General features: G+C 41.1%; 1 protein-coding gene across 1 annotated transcript in view; it reads right to left on the reverse strand.

Annotated features, from left to right (window-relative positions):
• Positions 1-12,578: 12,578 nt before the first annotated feature.
• Positions 12,579-19,700, reverse strand: part of LOC133579625 (leucine-rich repeat-containing protein 52-like) — a 38,499-nt gene continuing 31,377 nt past the window's right edge. The window contains exon 2 of the mRNA XM_061934085.1: positions 12,579-14,012. Coding sequence (XP_061790069.1) covers positions 13,702-14,012 — 311 coding nt within the window. The 3' untranslated portion in view covers positions 12,579-13,701. The remainder of the gene's footprint in view (positions 14,013-19,700) is intronic.

The raw sequence follows: 19,700 nt of genomic DNA on the forward strand, positions 1-19,700 counted from the left end.
TCGTCTGTGGGTCTATCTGGTGATGTCTGGGATCCGTCCCTTGAGGGGGGGGCTATGAGTGGCTGTGCAGCTAGGGAGGCACAGCTACTTCTCGCCCCAGTGGGTCTGCAAAAGACAACGCCATCATCTCAGGTGGGTCTGCAACAAACGCCACCATCATTTCCGGTGGGCCGGCAGACGCCACCATCATCTCCGGTGGGTCTGCAACCTACGGCGCCACCATGCACTCCGGTGGGCCGGCAGACACCACCATGCACTCCGGTGGGCCGGCAGACCCCACCATGCAGTCCGGTGGGCCGGCAGACCCCACCATGCAGTCCGGTGGGCCGGCAGACGCCACCATGCAGTCCGGTGGGCCGGCAGACGCCACCATGCAGTCCGGTGGGCCGGCAGACGCCACCATGCAGTCCGGTGGGCCGGCAGACGCCACCATGCTCTCCGGTGGGTCTACAACCAACGGCACCACCATCCTGTCCGGTGGGCCAGCAGCAGACGGCGCCACCATCCTCCTCTCCGGTGGGCCAGCAGCAGACGGCGCCACCATCCTCCTCTCCGGTGGGCCAGCAGCAGACGGCGCCACCATCCTCCTCTCCGGTGGGCCAGCAGCAGACGGCGCCACCATCCTCCTCTCCGGTGGGCCAGCAGCAGACGGCGCCACCATCCTCCTCTCCGGTGGGCCAGCAGCAGACGGCGCCACCATCCTCCTCTCCGGTGGACCAGCAGCAGAGGGCGCCACCATCCTCTTCTCCGGTGGGCCAGCAGCAGAGGGCGCCACCATCCTCTTCTCCGGTGGGCCAGCAGCAGAGGGCGCCACCATCCTCTTCTCCGGTGGGCCAGCAGCAGAGGGCGCCACCATCCTCTTCTCCGGTGGGCCAGCAGCAGAGGGCGCCACCATCCTCTTCTCCGGTGGGCCAGCAGCAGAGGGCGCCACCATCCTCTTCTCCGGTGGGCCAGCAGCAGAGGGCGCCACCATCCTCTTCTCCGGTGGGCCAGCAGCAGAGGGCGCCACCATCCTCTTCTCCGGTGGGCCAGCAGCAGAGGGCGCCACCATCCTCTTCTCCGGTGGGCCAGCAGCAGAGGGCGCCACCATCCTCTTCTCCGGTGGGCCAGCAGCAGATGGCGCCACCATCCTCTTCTCCGGTGAGCCAACAGACGCCGCCACCGCCATCCTCCCCGGTGGGCCAGCAGAGGGCGCCACCGCCATCCTCCCCGGTGGGCCAGCAGAGGGCGCCACCGCCATCCTCCCCGGTGGGCCAGCAGAGGGCGCCACCGCCATCCTCCCCGGTGGGCCAGCAGAGGGCGCCACCGCCATCTTCTCCGGTGGGCCAGCAGAGGGCGCCACCATCGTCTCCGGTGGGTTCTCCCACACCGGCGGACGAGCCGCCTCGCCAATTGCGGCGGCGTTCAACTGGCCGTCGCCACCTAACTCTTCCCCGCTGGTTGCGGGGACACTTAGCCTGGTGGCCCACCTCCTTGTCCTCCCTCCACCCTCCCGTGACTTTGGACTTTTTTGGGGTGGGGGGTGGGGGGGGGGGTTCTAGAACGTCTGGTATCCGTTATAGGAAGGGGGGCTACTGTCAGGCTTGTCCCTGACAGTTTGACTGTGTTTTAGTTTTTTCTCTGAGTTTGTCTTAGTTTTCTGTCCAGCACTTTTATTTTGTCTTTATTTCCTACTTGTCTCCCTGAGTGCTGTGTCCCCTCAGCTGTGGCTGATTGGCACCTGGCCACACCTGGTGTCAATCAGCCAGCTGCTATTTATACCTGCCCTACCCTCCAGTCACTGCTGGATCATTGTCATCACTACCTGATTGTCATTGCCGATGTCATTGTAGTGTCTACCTGTCCTTGTCGCTGTCGTCATAGCGGTAAGCTGTTCCTTATAGCTATTTACGGTTGGTTTCTCCTAGCTTCTTGTTTTCCTGTTAGCCAGATCCTGTTAGCCGTTTGCTATTTCCAGTTTTTCTGTTTTCTGGTTCCTGTTTCCATTTTGCCTGTTCCTAGTTTGTGTTTTTACTTTATTTCGAACATTAAATCATGTTTTCCCGTATAACGCCTTCCGCCTTCTCTGCATCTTGGGGTTCGCGTCCTACAAACTCTGACACCGATACTGTATGTACAAAGCTTTGTTGGATAAATAAAAGTATATACTATTCTACCCTATATTGTTGACACACTGCCTGCTGCTGGTGGTAACCACTTAAATTGGTAAAAGTTAATTATCGATTATTATTCATGCCTCACCTGGATAGCAGAAAGTTGTGGCGATGGACTCCTAAAAAAATAACTTATGCGGTGATTTAGTAAGTATGGATTGTTTTAGTTATATTGTAAAACTTACAAATGTTGCTGAGAGTGATGAATGATAAATCCGTGCCAGTAGAAACGCTATGGACGGCTAGAAGACTGAATGGTCCTTCTACTTTGGTTGAAAGCACTAAATGCAAGGACATTGCAGCGCAGGGATCTCGTCCAAAAGGTGGCACCATAGCGCAAAAAATAAAACACATTTTCAGTGTATTTGCTTTTTTCAAAATAATTTGTATTATGGACGTCATCTTTTATAAGCCGCAGGATTCAAAGTGTAGGAAAAAAGTAGTGACTTCTTCGGGAATTAACGGTGTTCACCCGAATTCTCGAACAGCGTAGATATTTGTGGCCGCCTGTTCGAGCCCAGCATGTACAGGATGCCCATTGTTACTCACAGTAAACTGTCATGAGTCGTGGTCCGGATTCTGTTTTGTGTTTTCTGTTTGTTTTGGACTCCTTTAGTTCCTGTTTGTGCACCTCCTGAGTTTGTTACCATGGCTACTTATTAGAGATGTCCGATAATATCGGCCTTCCGATATTATCGGCCGATAAATGCGTTAAAATGTAATATCGGAAATTATCGGTATCGTTTTCTTTATTATCGGTATTGTTTTTTTAAATTATTAAATCAACATAAAAAACACAAGATACACTTACAATTAGTGCACCAACCCAAAAAAACCTCCCTCCCCCATTTGCACTCATTCACACTCATTCGCACAAAAGGGTTGTTTCTTTCTGTTATTAATATTCTGGTTTCTACATTATATATCAATATATATCAATACAGTCTGCAGGGATACAGTCCGTAAGCACACATGATTGTGCGTGCTGCTGGTCCACTAATAATACTAACCTTTAACAGTTAATTTGACTAATTTTCATTAATTACTAGTTTCTATGTAACTGTTTTTATATTGTTTTACTTTCTTTCTTATTCAATAAAATGTTTTTAATTTATTTATCTTATTATTTTAATTTTTTTTAAAAAGTACCTTATCGTCACCATACCTGTCACCATACATGTTGCGTGGTTGGGGGCGTGGTTAAGAGGGGAAGAGTATATTTACAGCTAGAATTCACCAAGTCAAGTATTTCATATATATATATATAAGCGCATATGCCAAATTTTCAAAGAGAACGGCCTACGGATCACGATTGAAGCCAACAAGCAAACCGTCAACTTCCTTGACGTCACTTTCAACCTGAGAAATAACAGCTACCAACCATTCACGAAACCCAACACAACACTCCAATACGTGCACCATGACAGCAACCACCCACCCACCACCACGAAAAGAATACCTACCGGAATCAATAAAAGGCTATCGATGCTGTCATCTAGCAAAGCTGAATTTGACCAAGCAACCCCCCCGTACCAAAAAGCCCTTGATGAAAGCGGATACAATTTCACCCTCACCTATGAACCCACGCCAGGAAACCAGCCAAAAAAGAACAGAAAACGGAACGACATCATCTGGTACAACCCCCCATACAGCAAAAACGTCTCAACGAACATTGGACACAAATTCCTCAATCTGATTGACAAACACTTTCCCAAAGACAACATCCTAAGAAAAGTATTCAACAAGAACAACATTAAATTAAGCTACAGCTGCATGAACAATATACGACAAATCACCTCAAACCACAACAAAACAATTGCAAATGAGCCGTCGGCCCTCAGACAGAGCGACTCTAAAACCAACAAAGGATGTAATTGTCGAAAGAAACCTGATTGCCCCCTCAACGGGGGGTGCTTACAAACATCAGTTGTCTACCAATCTAAGGTAATACGCAAGGACATTAACACATCCGACACATATGTAGGATTAACCGAGGGAGAATTCAAAACCAGATGGAACAATCACAAGGCTTCTTTCAGGAACAAAAACCTGCGAAATACCACAGAACTCAGCAAACACATTTGGGACCTCAAAGACAATAATGTTGAATATTCAATAACATGGCAAATTCTTGCATCCAGCACACCTTACAATAGTGGTAATAAAAGATGCAACCTATGCTTGAAAGAGAAACTGTTTATTATTTACCGTCCAGACCTGTCATCCCTCAACAAGTACAGCGAAATTGTAACAACATGCCGCCATAGACGGAAACACCTCCTAGGTAACACATGAGCCAATCACCACGCCCCTAGGCCAGCCTGTACCCACCCACTCTGTGCCCTATATAAACCATGGTATGCGAATGCTCCCATTAAAATCTCCTGACGAGTGAGGGTACCCCCCCTCATGAAACAGGCCTGTAGAGATGAATTAGTCTTGTGATTTTTTTCCCACACATACATATATATATATATATATATATATATATATATATATATATATATATATATATATATATATATCCCCGCGACCCTGAAGGGAATAAGCGGTAGAAAATGGATGGATGGATGGATGGATATATATATATATATATATATATATATATATATATATATATAAATAAAAGAAATACTTGAATTTTAGTGTTCATTTATTTACACATATACACACACATAACACTCATCTACTCATTGTTGAGTTAAGGGTTGAATTGTCCATCCTTGTTCTATTCTCTGTCACTATCTTTCTAACCATGCTGAACACCCTCTCTGATTATGCATTGCTGTGTGGCACGCACAAAAGTGCTTTCATCAAATGCACTAGAACGGCAGTATTGTCCTGTTTAAGAGTGTCACAACATTGCTGTTTACGGCAGACAGACTGCTTTACTGTAGACGTTCTTTATATTGTGGGAAAGCGGACTCAGGTCCGCATGGAGCTGGAGGGGGCGTGGCCTCCAGCTCCGCCTGAATTTCGGGAGATTTTCGGGAGAAAATTTGTCCCGGGAGGTTTTCGGGAGAGGCGCTGAATTTCGGGAGTCTCCCGGAAAATCCGGGAGGGTTGGCAAGTATGCAAATAGTGACCTTTCTTGTTTTTAGGCCATGCCCTCATGGGTGGATTTGCATGAAGCCATACTGAAGGCAGGAGCTGAGCACACATAGATGTACATTGTAAAGTGTGTTTGTTATAAATTGAGGCCCCCCCATGCGAAGAAGACTTCTTGTTTACAGTGAGGACTTTTGGGTGGATGCATGCGTAGAAAGGTACACATATGATTCATTCCTGAGTTTCTCCTACAACCTTTATGATGAATGCAAACATCACATTTTTAGCCACCGGTCAAGACTAAGATATTAATACAAAGTGTTATTTATACTGAATGCTGCTGAGTGTGTTCCAGGAAGTGGCCTATTGTGAGCTGCAGCTCAGCGTCAGTTAAGTCTCACACCAGGGAACTGAAACTGGAGAGTCAGTGGGTATATCTCTTATTTTGAAACCCTTTCAGATAGGTCAACGCTGGTGTCGGCTTACAGTGCAGGACAGTAATCACCATGATAGGTAGTAGGTAACAGGATCTTATTGTTTGTGGTTCTAGTTAGATTTGGACAAACCTCATTACGGGACAAGAGTAAAGAGATTCAACTTGGATACAGCTTAGAGTAGTCCGGGTGCAGCTTGTATGACGGTATACATTCACTGACCCACCAAACGAGATTTTAACAGTTACAGTAATTATTGTCTTAATTCCCTGGACCTCTTTCAGAGATGTGTGAAAATGGAAAAAGATGAAGAAAAAAACCCCATTTGTTTTAATATCTTTTCTATAGGAGGACAAACATGACACAAACCTTCCTAATTGTTAGAAATCCCACTGTTTATGTTATACATGTGTCACTGATGAGAGTATTTGACAAGCACCGTTTTGTCCTACTCATTTCAGCGGTCTTTGAACTCATCGTAGTTTGTTTACATGTACAACTTTCTCCGACGCTGCCACAGAAAGACGTGTTTTGTGCCACTCCTTCTTTGTCTAAATTCATCCACCAAATGTTTTATGCTGTGTGTGAATGCACAAAGGAGAGCTTTGTTGATGTTATTGACTTGTTGGAGCGTTAATCAGGCATTTTTGGTCACTGCATGACTGCAAGCTAATCGATGCTAACATGCTATTTGTACATATTGCATAATTATTCCTCCTTTGTAGGTATATTTGAGCTTTACTTACGTCCTCTGTATATTTAATTTATATTTGCATGTCTCATGACACATTATCTGTATGTATTATTATTATTGGCTGCATTTCTCATAGTAGTTTGTGTGCCATGTTGTTCTAGACCACAGCAAACGCGTTACTCAGCGTGCAATGATTGTAATAAATCCATTAGAAGAAGACAGCCTGCCGTTTCCTTAAACTTGGACACACACATCTATACCTTTGGCCATTCTAAGCCAGTAATTTTTACTAATGATTTCCAATGTTGCAAAAATGTGTAGAATAAAAATTAAAATACAACATTTCTGTCAAAGAAGATTTGCGTCAGGCTTTGATAGTAGGCTAATATAGACACTTACATCATGTGTTGCCTTTATTATAACACTTATATAAGGCTTTTAATTTTTTGCGGCTTTTGTATTTTTGGTCCAATATGGCTCTTTGAACATTTTGGGTTGTCGACCCCTGTCTTAATGCATGGGTATTGTCATGTTCTATGGTCTGGATCTTGTTTTTTGTTATTTTCGGTTTTGAACTGCACTAGTTCCTGTTTTTTGGTGCACTCTTGTTTGTTTTGGTTGCCATGGTGGCATACGATTTTCATCTGCTGCTGGTGTTCGGACACACGCACCTGGCTTTAATCAGGAAGAGACTATTTAAGCCTGTAGTTGCCAGGTAGTCGGCCTGGCGACATTACTATGTTTTTGCTCTGTCCTTGATGACATTGTTCATGCTCTACTGATGTTCATTTCTTGTCCATAGTTTATGCTGCTCGTTTCACGCCACAGTAAGTGTTTTTTGGTTTCATGTCCATAGTCTGCCTAAGTGTTAGCTTTTGTTTCCTTAGCCAAGTTGTGCCTCCCCTGTGAGCGCCTTTTGTTTGTCCTTTTTTTGAGTAGAAATTAAAATACGCTCCTACCTTCTACCGATGTCTGGTCTAGTCCCAGAAAAGCAATCCTCGCAGCAAGCTGCGAAATAATCCTCGTCATGACAGGTATGTCCAAATTGTATCCATCTTCATTCGGCTTGAGAATGCTTCAAGGGTTCTCAAAAAAAAGAGAATGTCAGACTGTGACTTACTGTATATGTTGCAATTTATGTTTCACTCACTAAACCACAGATTGCCGGTAATAATAGGTATTTTATTTTATTTCGGCCACCGAAAAATGGCTCAAATGGCTCCACCAATTGTTTTTGTGTTTCTTAAATTGATTTATTGCCAACATATACATTTGTATTTAATTGTATTGTATTATATTATATATGATGATACATTTCATATTATACTACACTATGCTATTATAATATAATTTAAATAATTTATCAATATACAGTTTTCTATTATTATCATAATATTATAAATCATCCATTCATCTATCCATGTTCTAATCATATGATATTTAAATAAATATAAACAAATAATATTATATGTAAATATAGTAAATATTGTAATATATACAACAGATTGAAACAAAAAAAAAATCATCGTAACCCACAAAAACAAAGACTCTGAGCCTGATTTTTGTGGCTGACTGTTAAATTACAAAAAATAGGCTTGATTTACTAAAGGTTTGCGTGTGCTAAAACACGTGCAAACCTGATAGCACACGCAATGCTGATCTACTAACGTGTGTAAAGTGACTGTCTTCACTAATAAGCAAAATATATGCTGACCATCAAAAACGCCCACACTACTGGAAGGAGAAGATGCAAATATAATTATTTAGCACACGCCACGTGATTTATCAACACTCATCACTGTTTTGCAAGCAATTTTTTGCATTTTATTTAGCAGCTGTGAGAAGGACGTGCAAACTGACATTTCCACACTCGGCTGCAGGATCAATGCTCGCGCTGCATGGACAGACGATGGACAGACGAGAATCCTGAACGTTTTGAATGCTCAGAAGTAAAAAAAATACTAGACATATTGTATTCGAAACAACATTTTATAATTTTAAAATAAATTCAATTGATACATTTTGGTGTTCTTTAGTGTTTTTTTCTTTTTTTTTTTAATGAAATATGAAATGAGTATTCACAGGGCTTTACCTTTTCCACATTTTGTTATGTTACAGACTGATTACAAAATGAAATAAATTAATTTCTGTCCTCAAAATTCTACACACAATACCCCTTAATGACATAAGTTTTTTTTTCATTCTATTAAAATTGCAAAAAATTTATAAATAACATGTACAAAAGTATTCCGACCCTTTGCTCAATACTTTGTTGATGTATACCTTTGGCAGCAATTACAGCCTCAAGTATTTTTGAATACGATGCCACAAGCTTGGCACACCTATCTTTGGGCAACACCTCTCAAGCTCCATCAGGTTGGATGGGAAGCGCTGGTTTTCATCCAGAATGTCTTTTTATCGTGCTGCATTTATCTTTCCCTTTATTCTGACTCGTCTCACAGTTCTTGCCGCTGAAAAACATCCCCACACCATGATTCTGCCACCACCAAGCTTCACTGTAGGGATGGTGATGAGTGGCGCCTGGTTTCCTCTAAACATGATGCCTGGGTTCAAACAATGGCTCATTAGACCAGAGAATTTTGTTTCTAATGGTCTGAGAGTCTTTCAGGTGCATTTTGGCAAACGTCTTACTAAGAAATGGCTTCCGTCTGGCCACTATACCATACAGGTGTGATTGGTGGATTTTATTATAAAGTTATATAATTTTAATTTTTAATACATTTGCAAAATTAAAAAAAAACACGTTTTCACATTGTCCTTATGGGATATTGTGTGTATAATTTTGAGGACAAAAATGAATTTATTACATTTTGGAATAAGGCTGTAACATAACAAAATGTGGAAAAATATAGCGAAGTGAGTACTTTCCGGATGCACTGTAACTTCATGGACCTAACTATAGTTAATAATCAATTTCCCAAAAAAGTAATTAACTACTTGGGGAAGTAATTAGGGCGTTACTTTTGTGAAAAACCTTGCAATATGTGATGTGTGCCGTTGTTTCATGAGATTGGAGCAGTGCTTCTCATTTATTTCTTCTTATTTCCCCTCCTTGTTGACATCATTTTTTTACACCTCTCCTAAACTGAAATACGATTAAGAACCTGATCAAATGTATTTTTGATCCGTACAAACTGTCACCGTTTGGCAAGTGTTGCATGCAGCGTGACCCCAAGGATGCAGAGAATGGCAGGTGAAACTAATGTAATTGTCACATGAAGCAGGGAACAGCACACCAAGCAACAGTTTACAAAGTCGAATGATCCGGCGCTGAAGGAGGGACCTAAATAGAAGTAATTAATCAGAATCAGGTGTGCTGGTAGGACATGGAGCAGAAAGTAAAAGTGCTTCAAAAACACAGAAACCAAACAGGAAATACTGTCAAAACAAGAGAACCAGGACAGGTTATCTATGTTGTGGAGAGGATATATTGAACTACATTGTTTGGGGGGCACATTTTCAGGGAGTTAAAGACTTGCGGGCCACAATTCTCCCAATAAATTGTAGAGAAAAATGTTTTTCCGTATATTACTCATTTAAAGATGTAGCGACAAACTGTAGTTACTGACAGTGGTTTTCTGAAGTGTTCCTGAGCCCATGTGGTGATATCTTTTACAAACTGATGTCGCTTTTTGATGCAGTACCGCCTGAGGGATCGAAGGTCACGGGCATTCAATGTTGGTTTTTGGCCTTGCAGTGATTTCTTCAGATTCTCTGAACCTTTCGATGATATTAGGGACCGTAGATAGCGAATACCCTAAATCCCTTGCAATAGTTTGTTGAGAAATGTTGTTCTTAAAGGGGAACATTATCACCAGACCTATGTAAGCGTCAATATATACCTTGATGTTGCAGAAAAAAGACCATATTTTTTAAACCGATTTCCGAACTCTAAATGGGTGAATTTTGGCGAATTAAACGCCTTTCTATTATTCGCTCTCGGAGCGATGACGTCACAATGTGACGTCACATCGGGAAGCAATCCGCCATTTTCTCAAACACATTACAAACACTGAGTCAAATCAACTCAGTTATTTTCCGTTTTTTCGACTGTTTTCCGTACCTTAGAGACATCATGCCTCGTCGGTGTGTTGTCGGAGGGTGTAACAACACGAACAGGGACGGATTCAAGTTGCACCAGTGGCCCAAAGATGCGAAAGTGGCAAGAAATTGGACGTTTGTTCTGCACACTTTACCGACGAAAGCTATGCTACGACAGAGATGGCAAGAATGTGTGGATATCCTGCGACACTCAAAGCAGATGCATTTCCAACGATAAAGTCAAAGAAATCTGCCGCCAGACCCCCATTGAATCTGCCGGAGTGTGTGAGCAATTCAGGGACAAAGGACCTCGCTAGCACGGCAAGCAATGGCGGCAGTTTGTTGCCGCAGACGAGCGAGCTAAACCCCCTGGATGTCTTGGCTCACACCGTCCCTTATGCCACCAAAGATGATCAAGAGAAGAATATCGACCCTAGCTTCCCTGGCCTGCTGACATCAACTCCAAAACTGGACAGATCAGCTTTCAGGAAAAGAGAGCGGATGAGGGTATGTCTACAGAATATATTAATTGATGAAAATTGGGCTTTCTGCACTCTCAAAGTGCATGTTGTTGCCAAATGTATTTCATATGCTGTAAGCCTAGTTCATAGTTGTTAGTTTCCTTTAATGCCAAACAAACACATACCAATCGTTGGTTAGAAGGCGATCGCCAAATTAGTCCTCGTTTTCTCCCGTGTCGCTGGCTGTCGTGTTGTTTTCGTCGGTTTCGCTTGCATACGGTACAAACCGATATGGCTCAATAGCTTCAGTTTCTTCTTCAATTTCATTTTCGCTACCTGCCTCGACACTACAACCATCCGTTTCAATACATGCGTAATCTGTTGAATCGCTTAAGCCGCTGAAATCCGAGTCTGAATACGAGCTAATGTCGCTATAGCTTGCTGTTCTATGCGCCATGTTTGTTTGTGTTGGCTTCACTATGTGACGTCACGGACGGGTGTATATAACGATGGTTAAAATCAGGCACTTTGAAGCTTTTTTTAGGGATATTGCGTGATGGGTAAAATTTTGAAAAAAACTTCGAAAAATAAAATAAGCCACTGGGAACTGATTTTTAATGGTTTTAACCCTTCTGAAATTGTGAAAATGTTCCCCTTTAAACTGTTGGACAATTTGCTCACGCATTTGTTCACAAAGTGGTGATCCTCACCCCATCCTTGTTTGTTAATGACTGAGCATTTCATGGAATCTACTTGTATACCCAATCATGGCACTCACCTGTTCCCAATTAGCCTGTTCACCTGTGGGATGTTCCAAATAAGTGTTTGATGAGTATTCCTCAACTTTCTCAGTCTTTTTTTCCACTTGTGCCAGCTTCTTTGAAACATGTTGCAGGCACGGACTGTTGAACAACTTAAGCTGTACATCAAGCAAGTATGGGAACTTTCTTCCACCTGAAAAGCTTCAAAAATTGGTATCCTCAGTTCCCAAACATTTACTAAGTGTTGTTAAAAGGAAAGGCCATGTAACACAGTGGTAAAAATGCCCCTGAGCCAACTTTTTTGCAATGTGTTGCTGCCATTAAATTCTAAGTTAATGATTATTTGCAAAAAAAAATTAAGTTTCTCAGTTCGAACATTAAATATCTTGTCTTTGCAGTCTATTCAATTGAATATAAGTTGAAAAGGATTTGCAAATCCTTGTATTCTAGGCTCCTCTGGGTACTGCAGACCTGTTTAATGATGCTCGCTTGTAATAAAGCAACTTTTTATTCAGCAAAGCGTCTCCGACGTCTCTTTTGATCCAGCCGCACTGCTGTGTCATCCTTCTGTCCGGACGAGGATGACAAGACCAGAAATACACTTCATCCTAATGACAGCAGACATTGCACAGTAAGTGACGTGTGTTGGGTCTCATGATGTCGGCAGTCAGTAATAATCAGTGATTTTGTGGAAGGGAAAAGCGAATGTTGTGATGCGTTTTTTAAATGAATGTGTCAAAATGTCAAAATGTTTTTATAAATGTGCTTGATACTACATTACATATATACTTACCGTGTGTAAATACAACCTTAATGGAGTTGTTTGGATGTTTTTAGAGCGCCTTTTAGAGGGACTCACATTAGCTCCGTCGCATTTATTTACTATTTAGAATGCAATAAAAAAAAGAAAAACATATGTCTTACATGAGGGTTGTGAATTTAAAAAAAAAAGTGCAGTTCCTTCAGGCAAAAAAACTACCATAGCAGCACTGACTGCCACTGTTTTGAAGTAAAAAACAAACAAGCAGAGATGATGATATTTGCTTTAGTAACAGTTAAAGTGTTTTTTTTCCAATCATAAAAAATGGCTTTTATTGCAACATTGCTTTCCATATTATTTGGTCATCTATTTCATATATACACTATATTGCCAAAAGTATTTGGCCACTTGCCTTGACTCACATATGAACTTGAAGTGCCATCCCATTCCTAACCCATAGGGTTCAATATGATGTTGGTCCACCTTTTGCCGCTATCACAGCTTCAACTCTTCTGGGAAGGCTGTCCACAAAGTTGCGGAGTGTGCTTATAGGAATTTTCGACCATTCTTCCAAAAGCGCATTGGTCGAGAAGGCCTGGCTCTCAGTCTCCGTTCTAATTCATCCCAAAGGTGTTCTATCGGGTTCAGGTCAGGACTCTGTGCAGGCCAGTCAAGTTCACCCACACCAGACTCTGTCATCCATGTCTGTATGGACCTTGCTTTGTGCACTGGTGCACAGTCATGTTGGAAAAGGAAGGTTGGGAGCATGGAATTGTCCTATATTTGTATAAAGAGTCTCCATGCCTAAGTGCTTGATTTTATACACCTTAGGACATCTGATTCTAATCATTTGGATGGGTGGCCAAATACTTTTGGCAATATACTGTAGCTTTTTTATTTTTTTGATTGATTGTACTAATCTCTCGCAGCAGATAACAGTTTGTCGCTGGTGTGGTACCCTAAAAAAAGTACTGCTTTTGAAACATGCATGTAGCTCTTGGGCCCTGGAAAAGGTACAACAAGTCTTATACAGGAGTCCAGCAATAAGCCCTACGTGGTCCATGAGTACCACAAGGGACATTTCGATTGTACCTTGATAGATCTGGCAGTGTTTGCGAGGTAGGTCGCCATCTGACGCTCAAAATATAAGTTATCAATTTGTACACAACAATGGCTGTACCCTAAATGGTCATACAAGCTTGGAGGGAACCGGCTTGACTCACATCCTCCTTGTCAGTCAGGCACTTCCCAATCAACCTATCAAAAAAGTCGCAAACTGTCACAGTGACAATCCAAAGTGAGAAAAAAAAGAGGCCAAAAACCCCTATCTATACAGTGTGTTTTAACAAAGCATCCCCGTGGTCACTCCTGGCCCGTGCGGTCCGGTCCATCCCCACCTCGTCCAGCTCCAGCTGCTCGTCCTTCTTCTTGATGTAGCGCTCGTAGAGCACCATGATGACCCCCATGACCCAGGCCGACACGGTCCCCGCGGCGAAGATGACGAAGCCGATGATCACGAAGAAAAGGTAGTCCCAGGAGCCCAGAGTGGGGTGACACAACGTCCGTAGTTGGATCCCCATCTCGCCGAGACGACGGTCCTCCAGGTCGTCCGGGGAAGCGCAAACGGTCTGGCCCTCGTCTGTAACATAAACAATAGACCGGGATAAGAGGACTCAGGTGAGAGCAGAATATCAGAGCATCTTATTGCATTATTGTGGAGGGAAGTGCGTCAGCGCCTCTGGCAATGGTGTCGAGGGCGGAGCACCATCAGATAGGGGCGGGGCATTTGCGGGACGGCGAGACACAGCTGGCAGGTGATTAGATTCCACAGGTGGTACGTGTTAATCTAATCATCTGTTGTCTTTAACAGTAAGCAGCCGGGAGCAGAGCGGGAGAGAGGATTGGGAGTGACGGCAATGTCACGACATGCCAAGAAAGACTTTGAAAAATCTGTTTGAAAACATTAAAACTTTGTTAAACCTGCACGCTGGGCTCTTGTGCCGTGTCTATAGTGGAGCTGCTAGGAAGCGACTTCCACAATTATGTTTTCTCTCATGCAGGTAGAGCATACTTGCCAACCTTGAGACCTCCGATTTCGGGAGGTGGGGGGTGGGGGGCGTGGTCGGGGGTGGGACGGGGGCGTGGTTAAGAGGGGAGAAGTATATTGACAGCTAGAATTCACCAAGTCAAGTATTTCATACATATTTATTTATATATATATATATATATATATATATATATATATATATATATATATATATATATATATATATATATATACATCAAATCAAATCAAATCCTGAAAATATGCAAACAAAACTGTTTAGATAATTGATACTTCAAACTTGCATAAATAAATCTTAAGGAATATAACAAAACTTGGCTTCTGAGAGCTTCAAAATGTAATGAATAAAATGCTAAAGTTGTTGATAAACAAGCAAATATTTTAATAATTAAATATGGTCATTTTAAATGAATTATTATGATCATTTAAAATTAATTATTTCCAATATGTTTATTTTAATGTATAATTCTATGGCTGGATGTAATAAGGAGTCAGAAAAAACACAAATAAAAATACAATTAATTTTGATGTTTTTAGCAAAATATAGTAAAAATGTATTTAGTTTTTTTTTAAATTAATAAATATATTTATTTTTAGGTAAGATAGACATAATAATACAATGTATCTCTAGTCTGGATGATTTAGTTCTTGTCACCCTGTTTTCCTCCCGTCATAAAAAAAAAAGGCTGTCCTCACTCAGGTCTGCATTGAGCTGGAGGGGGCGTGGCCTCCAGCTCCGGCTGAATTTCGGGAGATTTTCGGGAGAATATTTGTCCCGGGAGGTTTTCGGGAGAGGCGCTGAATTTCGGGAGTCTCCCGGAAAATTCGGGAGGGTTGGCAAGTATGAGGTAGAGAAACATTAGAATCACTTATCAGTGTGATGCACTGCAAAAAAAAAACATATTGTTACCATCCTACATCAATATAATTTTAGTTTAGTTTAGTTTATTAAGGATCCCCATTTGGCTACACCGCAGTGGAGACTATTCTTCCTTGGGTCCAGGCAAAAACATCACACAATCACAAAACAAAAGATTACAATGCAGTATAACCGCTATTTAAGCTCCAGGAAAAGGCAATTATAATTATACATTATGCCCCATATAGAGCACATACCAATGATCTGTTCATAATGAGTAATTTTCTTAAACTACATGATATAATCCAATACAGTAGCCTTCAAGTTATAGTATGGCCTCACAAAGGTCATAACAGTCTGTTTTCACTCAGAGATGGTCCACATAAGCTCAGGGGTGTCCTGAAATTCAAACATAACATGTGGAATTCCACAGTCAAGGCACAAACGTTATCTATAGCGGGGGTGAAACTGTCTGACAATGTGGGCGGAGAAATTAAACTGTCTTCTAGCCTAAGAGTGTTCAACCTTGCGGTAAAAAATGTGTTGTTGGGAAACTATCAAAAACATGACTAGTTGTTAGGACTATCTCAACTGTGGGACACAGGTGCAAAAGAACTCACTGTGGAATAAGGAACATAACACACCAGACAAGGCTTCAGAAGACGAAAGATACCCAGGCAAGATGGAGCTAATCTCATGGTCGCTCAATGCTACTGACAAAGTGTTATTGTTGTTCTGAAATTGTCATGTATCCATCAAATCTGCTGTTGAAACTTGGACTATATAACCAACATATAAAACCAACAGATAAATTGATTGTAAAATAGGGGCGGGACATGGTTAAGCATTCTTGCTTTTTTCCCGTATCCCGTATGCCGTTGCATTTCTGTCAAATAACAAAGAGTGATGAAGTGTTGCTATATATGTCTGCCGGAATAAATACATTAATTCATAGCATGATCAATAATAACATTGAGTAATACAAAAATAGCATCAACAAAAAACAAAAAAACAATAACTTGGAATGTACATAATAATGGTCATACCAAAGATAAAAAAGAGCAATATAAAAATAGATATGTGCTTTTTGCAAAAATAAAACAAAGAACCAATGGCCTATAATGTACACATTAGTGTACCGAAGACAAGCAATATTCTAAGTGAAGAAAAAGTACCATAATGAATAAAATATGACAAAGTACTGTGGAGGAGGGCGTGGTCGGCGCGCCTCCTGCATGAATGGGGTGTGTATGGCACAGCCTCGAAGCCAGCGGCAGGTGAGTAGATTGCCCAGCTGGGGCTGATTATCTAATCACCTGTCGCCCTTATTAGCAGCAGCCGGAACGAGACACGGGGGGGCGGGGGGGTGGTTGGAGCAGAGCAAGAGACAGACTGAAAAGCAGAGACACGCCGGACTGGAAAGTCCGAGATACATACTACTGTATAACAATAAAAGACGTGATTCAAACTGTCTATCGGGGTCGAGAAGATCTGTCGGCATCAGACGAACCCACCTCAAGAGGGAAACCTCTACAAGTACATACACAATCAAGATAATATCAATATAAAACATAAGACACGGCTGTCCAACTTATTGTATTTATGGTTGCCTTTAGTGCCCTTATAACAGTGAATATACATTATATAAATAAATCGCCTCATGATAATATTCCACAATTGCCTACACATTTTATTATTAGCACATTACTTTTCATAAGTACATTAAGGTCCAACTTGTCAAAAACAATAATAAAAAAAAATGTTTAGCAAAATATTTAATGACAAATATTCTTCAAATTTACCTTAAAAGTAGCGTTGTCCCGATACCAATATTTTGGTACCGGTACCAAAATGATTTCGATACTTTTCGGTACTTTTCAATACTTTTCTTAATAAAGGGAACCACAAAAAATTGCATCATTGGCTTTATTTTAACAAAAAATCTTAGGGTACATTAAACATATGTTTCTTATTGCAAGTTTGTCCTTAAATAACATGGTGAACATACTAGAAAATATGTCTTTTAGTAGTAAGCAGAGGTGGGTAGAGTAGCCAGAAATTGTACTCAAGTAAGAGTACTGTTACTTTAGAGATTTATTACTCAAGTAAAAGTAAGGAGTAGTCACCCAAATATTTACTTGAGTAAAAGTAAAAAGTATGTTGTGAAAAAACTACTCAAGTACTGAGTAACTGATGAGTAACATACACACACATATCATATATATATATATATATATATATATATATATATATATATATATATATATATATATATATATATATATATATATATATATATATATATATATATACATATATACATATATATATACATATACATATATATACACACACATATATATATACAGTATATAATTTATATTTATTTATTTTGCCGTTTTTGTTTACATGTTAAAGGTGTTTTAATGAATATACATGCATGTTTAACACATATAGATTCCTTTCTTTCATGAAGACAAGAATATAAGTTGGTGTATTACCTGATTCTGATGACTTGCATTGATTGTAATCAGACCGTAGTGCTGATAGCGTCCACGTTTTCAAATGGAGGAGAAAAAAAGTTCCTCCTTTCTGTCTAATACCACATGAAAGTGGTTGGTTTTTGGCACCTTATTTGTCCAGCTTCCATATTCGTTTTTATACACTTTACAAGAAATACATTGGCGGCAAACTCCGTAGCTTGCTAGCTTGTTTGCGCTGGCTTTCGGAGACTCTTGTTTTGAAAGCGCAGGCGCGATGGAGCGGCACTTTTATTGTGAAGACAGGAACTGTGCAGTCAGTCTTTAGGCTTTTGACAGGATGTACGATTGAAATAAAAAAGGGTCTTTTTTCCTTCACACTTTTGATTGATTGATTGAAACTTTTATTAGTAGATTGCACAGTACAGTATATATTCCGTACAATTGACCACCCGAATAAGTTTTTCAACTTGTTTAAGTCAGGTCATGTGACCGCCTGGCTCTGTTTGATTGGTCCAACGTCACCAGTGACTGCATCTGATTGGTGGAACGGAGTGAACGTCACCAGTGACTGTATTTGTTGAAACGCAGGCACTATGACAGACCAAAACAAATAAAGCGTGCATTAACAGATCGATAAAAATTAGTAGCGAGTAGCGAGCTGAATGTAGATAAAAGTAGCGGAGTAAAAGTAGCGTTTCTTCTCTATAAATATACTCAAGTAAAAGTAAAAGTATGTTGCATTAAAACTACTCTTAGAAGTACAATTTATCCCAAAAGTTACTCAAGTAGATGTAACGGAGTAAATGTAGCGCGTTACTACCCACCTCTGGTAGTAAGTAAACAAACAAAGGCTCCTAATTAGTCTGCTGACATATGCAGTAACATATTGTGTCATTTATCATTCTATTATTTTGTCAACATTATGAGGGACAAACTGTAAAAATTGATTATTAATCTAATTGCTCGTTTACTGTAAATATCTGCTTCCTTTCTCTTTTAACATGTTCCATCTACACTTCTGTTAAAATGTAATAATCACTTATTCTTCTGTTGTTTGGATGCTTTACATTAGTTTTGGATGATATTACAAATTTGGGTATCAATCCGATACCACGTCGTTACAGTGGATGCTACGTGTGGATTCACCAATGGCGTTTGTTATCATTTTGACGCCGGTAAACTACGGTGTGAAGTGAAGCATGTTTAGCAATTCCTCGTCCGGCAGAGATGATACTTGTAAGAAACGTACTTTATTTGTCGCCACTATGGACTCACCATCATCATGGAGAAGAAAATACACAACACGGAGCCCTAAAGCCCAATAAGGCGTAATAAGGCGCATTAAAGGGGTCATATAATGATTTTTTAAAACCTTTCACTGTGGTCTACATAACATGTAATTGTGTAATTGTGTTTCTCTGGTCAAAATGGTGCATTGATTATGTTTTACAGATCATCTTCAGGCCGTTTGTGACAGTCTCTTCAGGATGCGCAGTTTTGTGAGCGGGTCTTATTTACGTGGCTCCACTTTGACAGCATCTTCTCCCCGTCATCCTTTGTTGTAGCGGTGTAGCGTGCAAGGACAGCAGTCGAAGAAGGGATGTCAAAAGATGGAGCTAACTGTTTTAATGACATTCCAACTTTGCTTAAACTAACAATGGAGCAGTGTCTCATCATCCGTGGATCATTAGTGCAACAACAACACTGGAAAAATGGCAATATTGCGAAACAAAACACTAGTTGATTTCTCCTAATTGGTGCCGTTTTGGGGTCCTTATACACACACACCATAATAATACCCGTATTATTATCCGTATTTTTCGGACTATTAGGTGCAATTAAAATCCTTTCAATTTCTCGAAAATCGACGTGCGCCTTATAACCCGGTGCGCCTAATGCACGGATTAATTCTGGATGTGC

This window comes from Nerophis lumbriciformis, linkage group LG03 (genome assembly GCF_033978685.3).
Source record: "Nerophis lumbriciformis linkage group LG03, RoL_Nlum_v2.1, whole genome shotgun sequence".
Taxonomy (NCBI): domain Eukaryota; kingdom Metazoa; phylum Chordata; class Actinopteri; order Syngnathiformes; family Syngnathidae; genus Nerophis; species Nerophis lumbriciformis.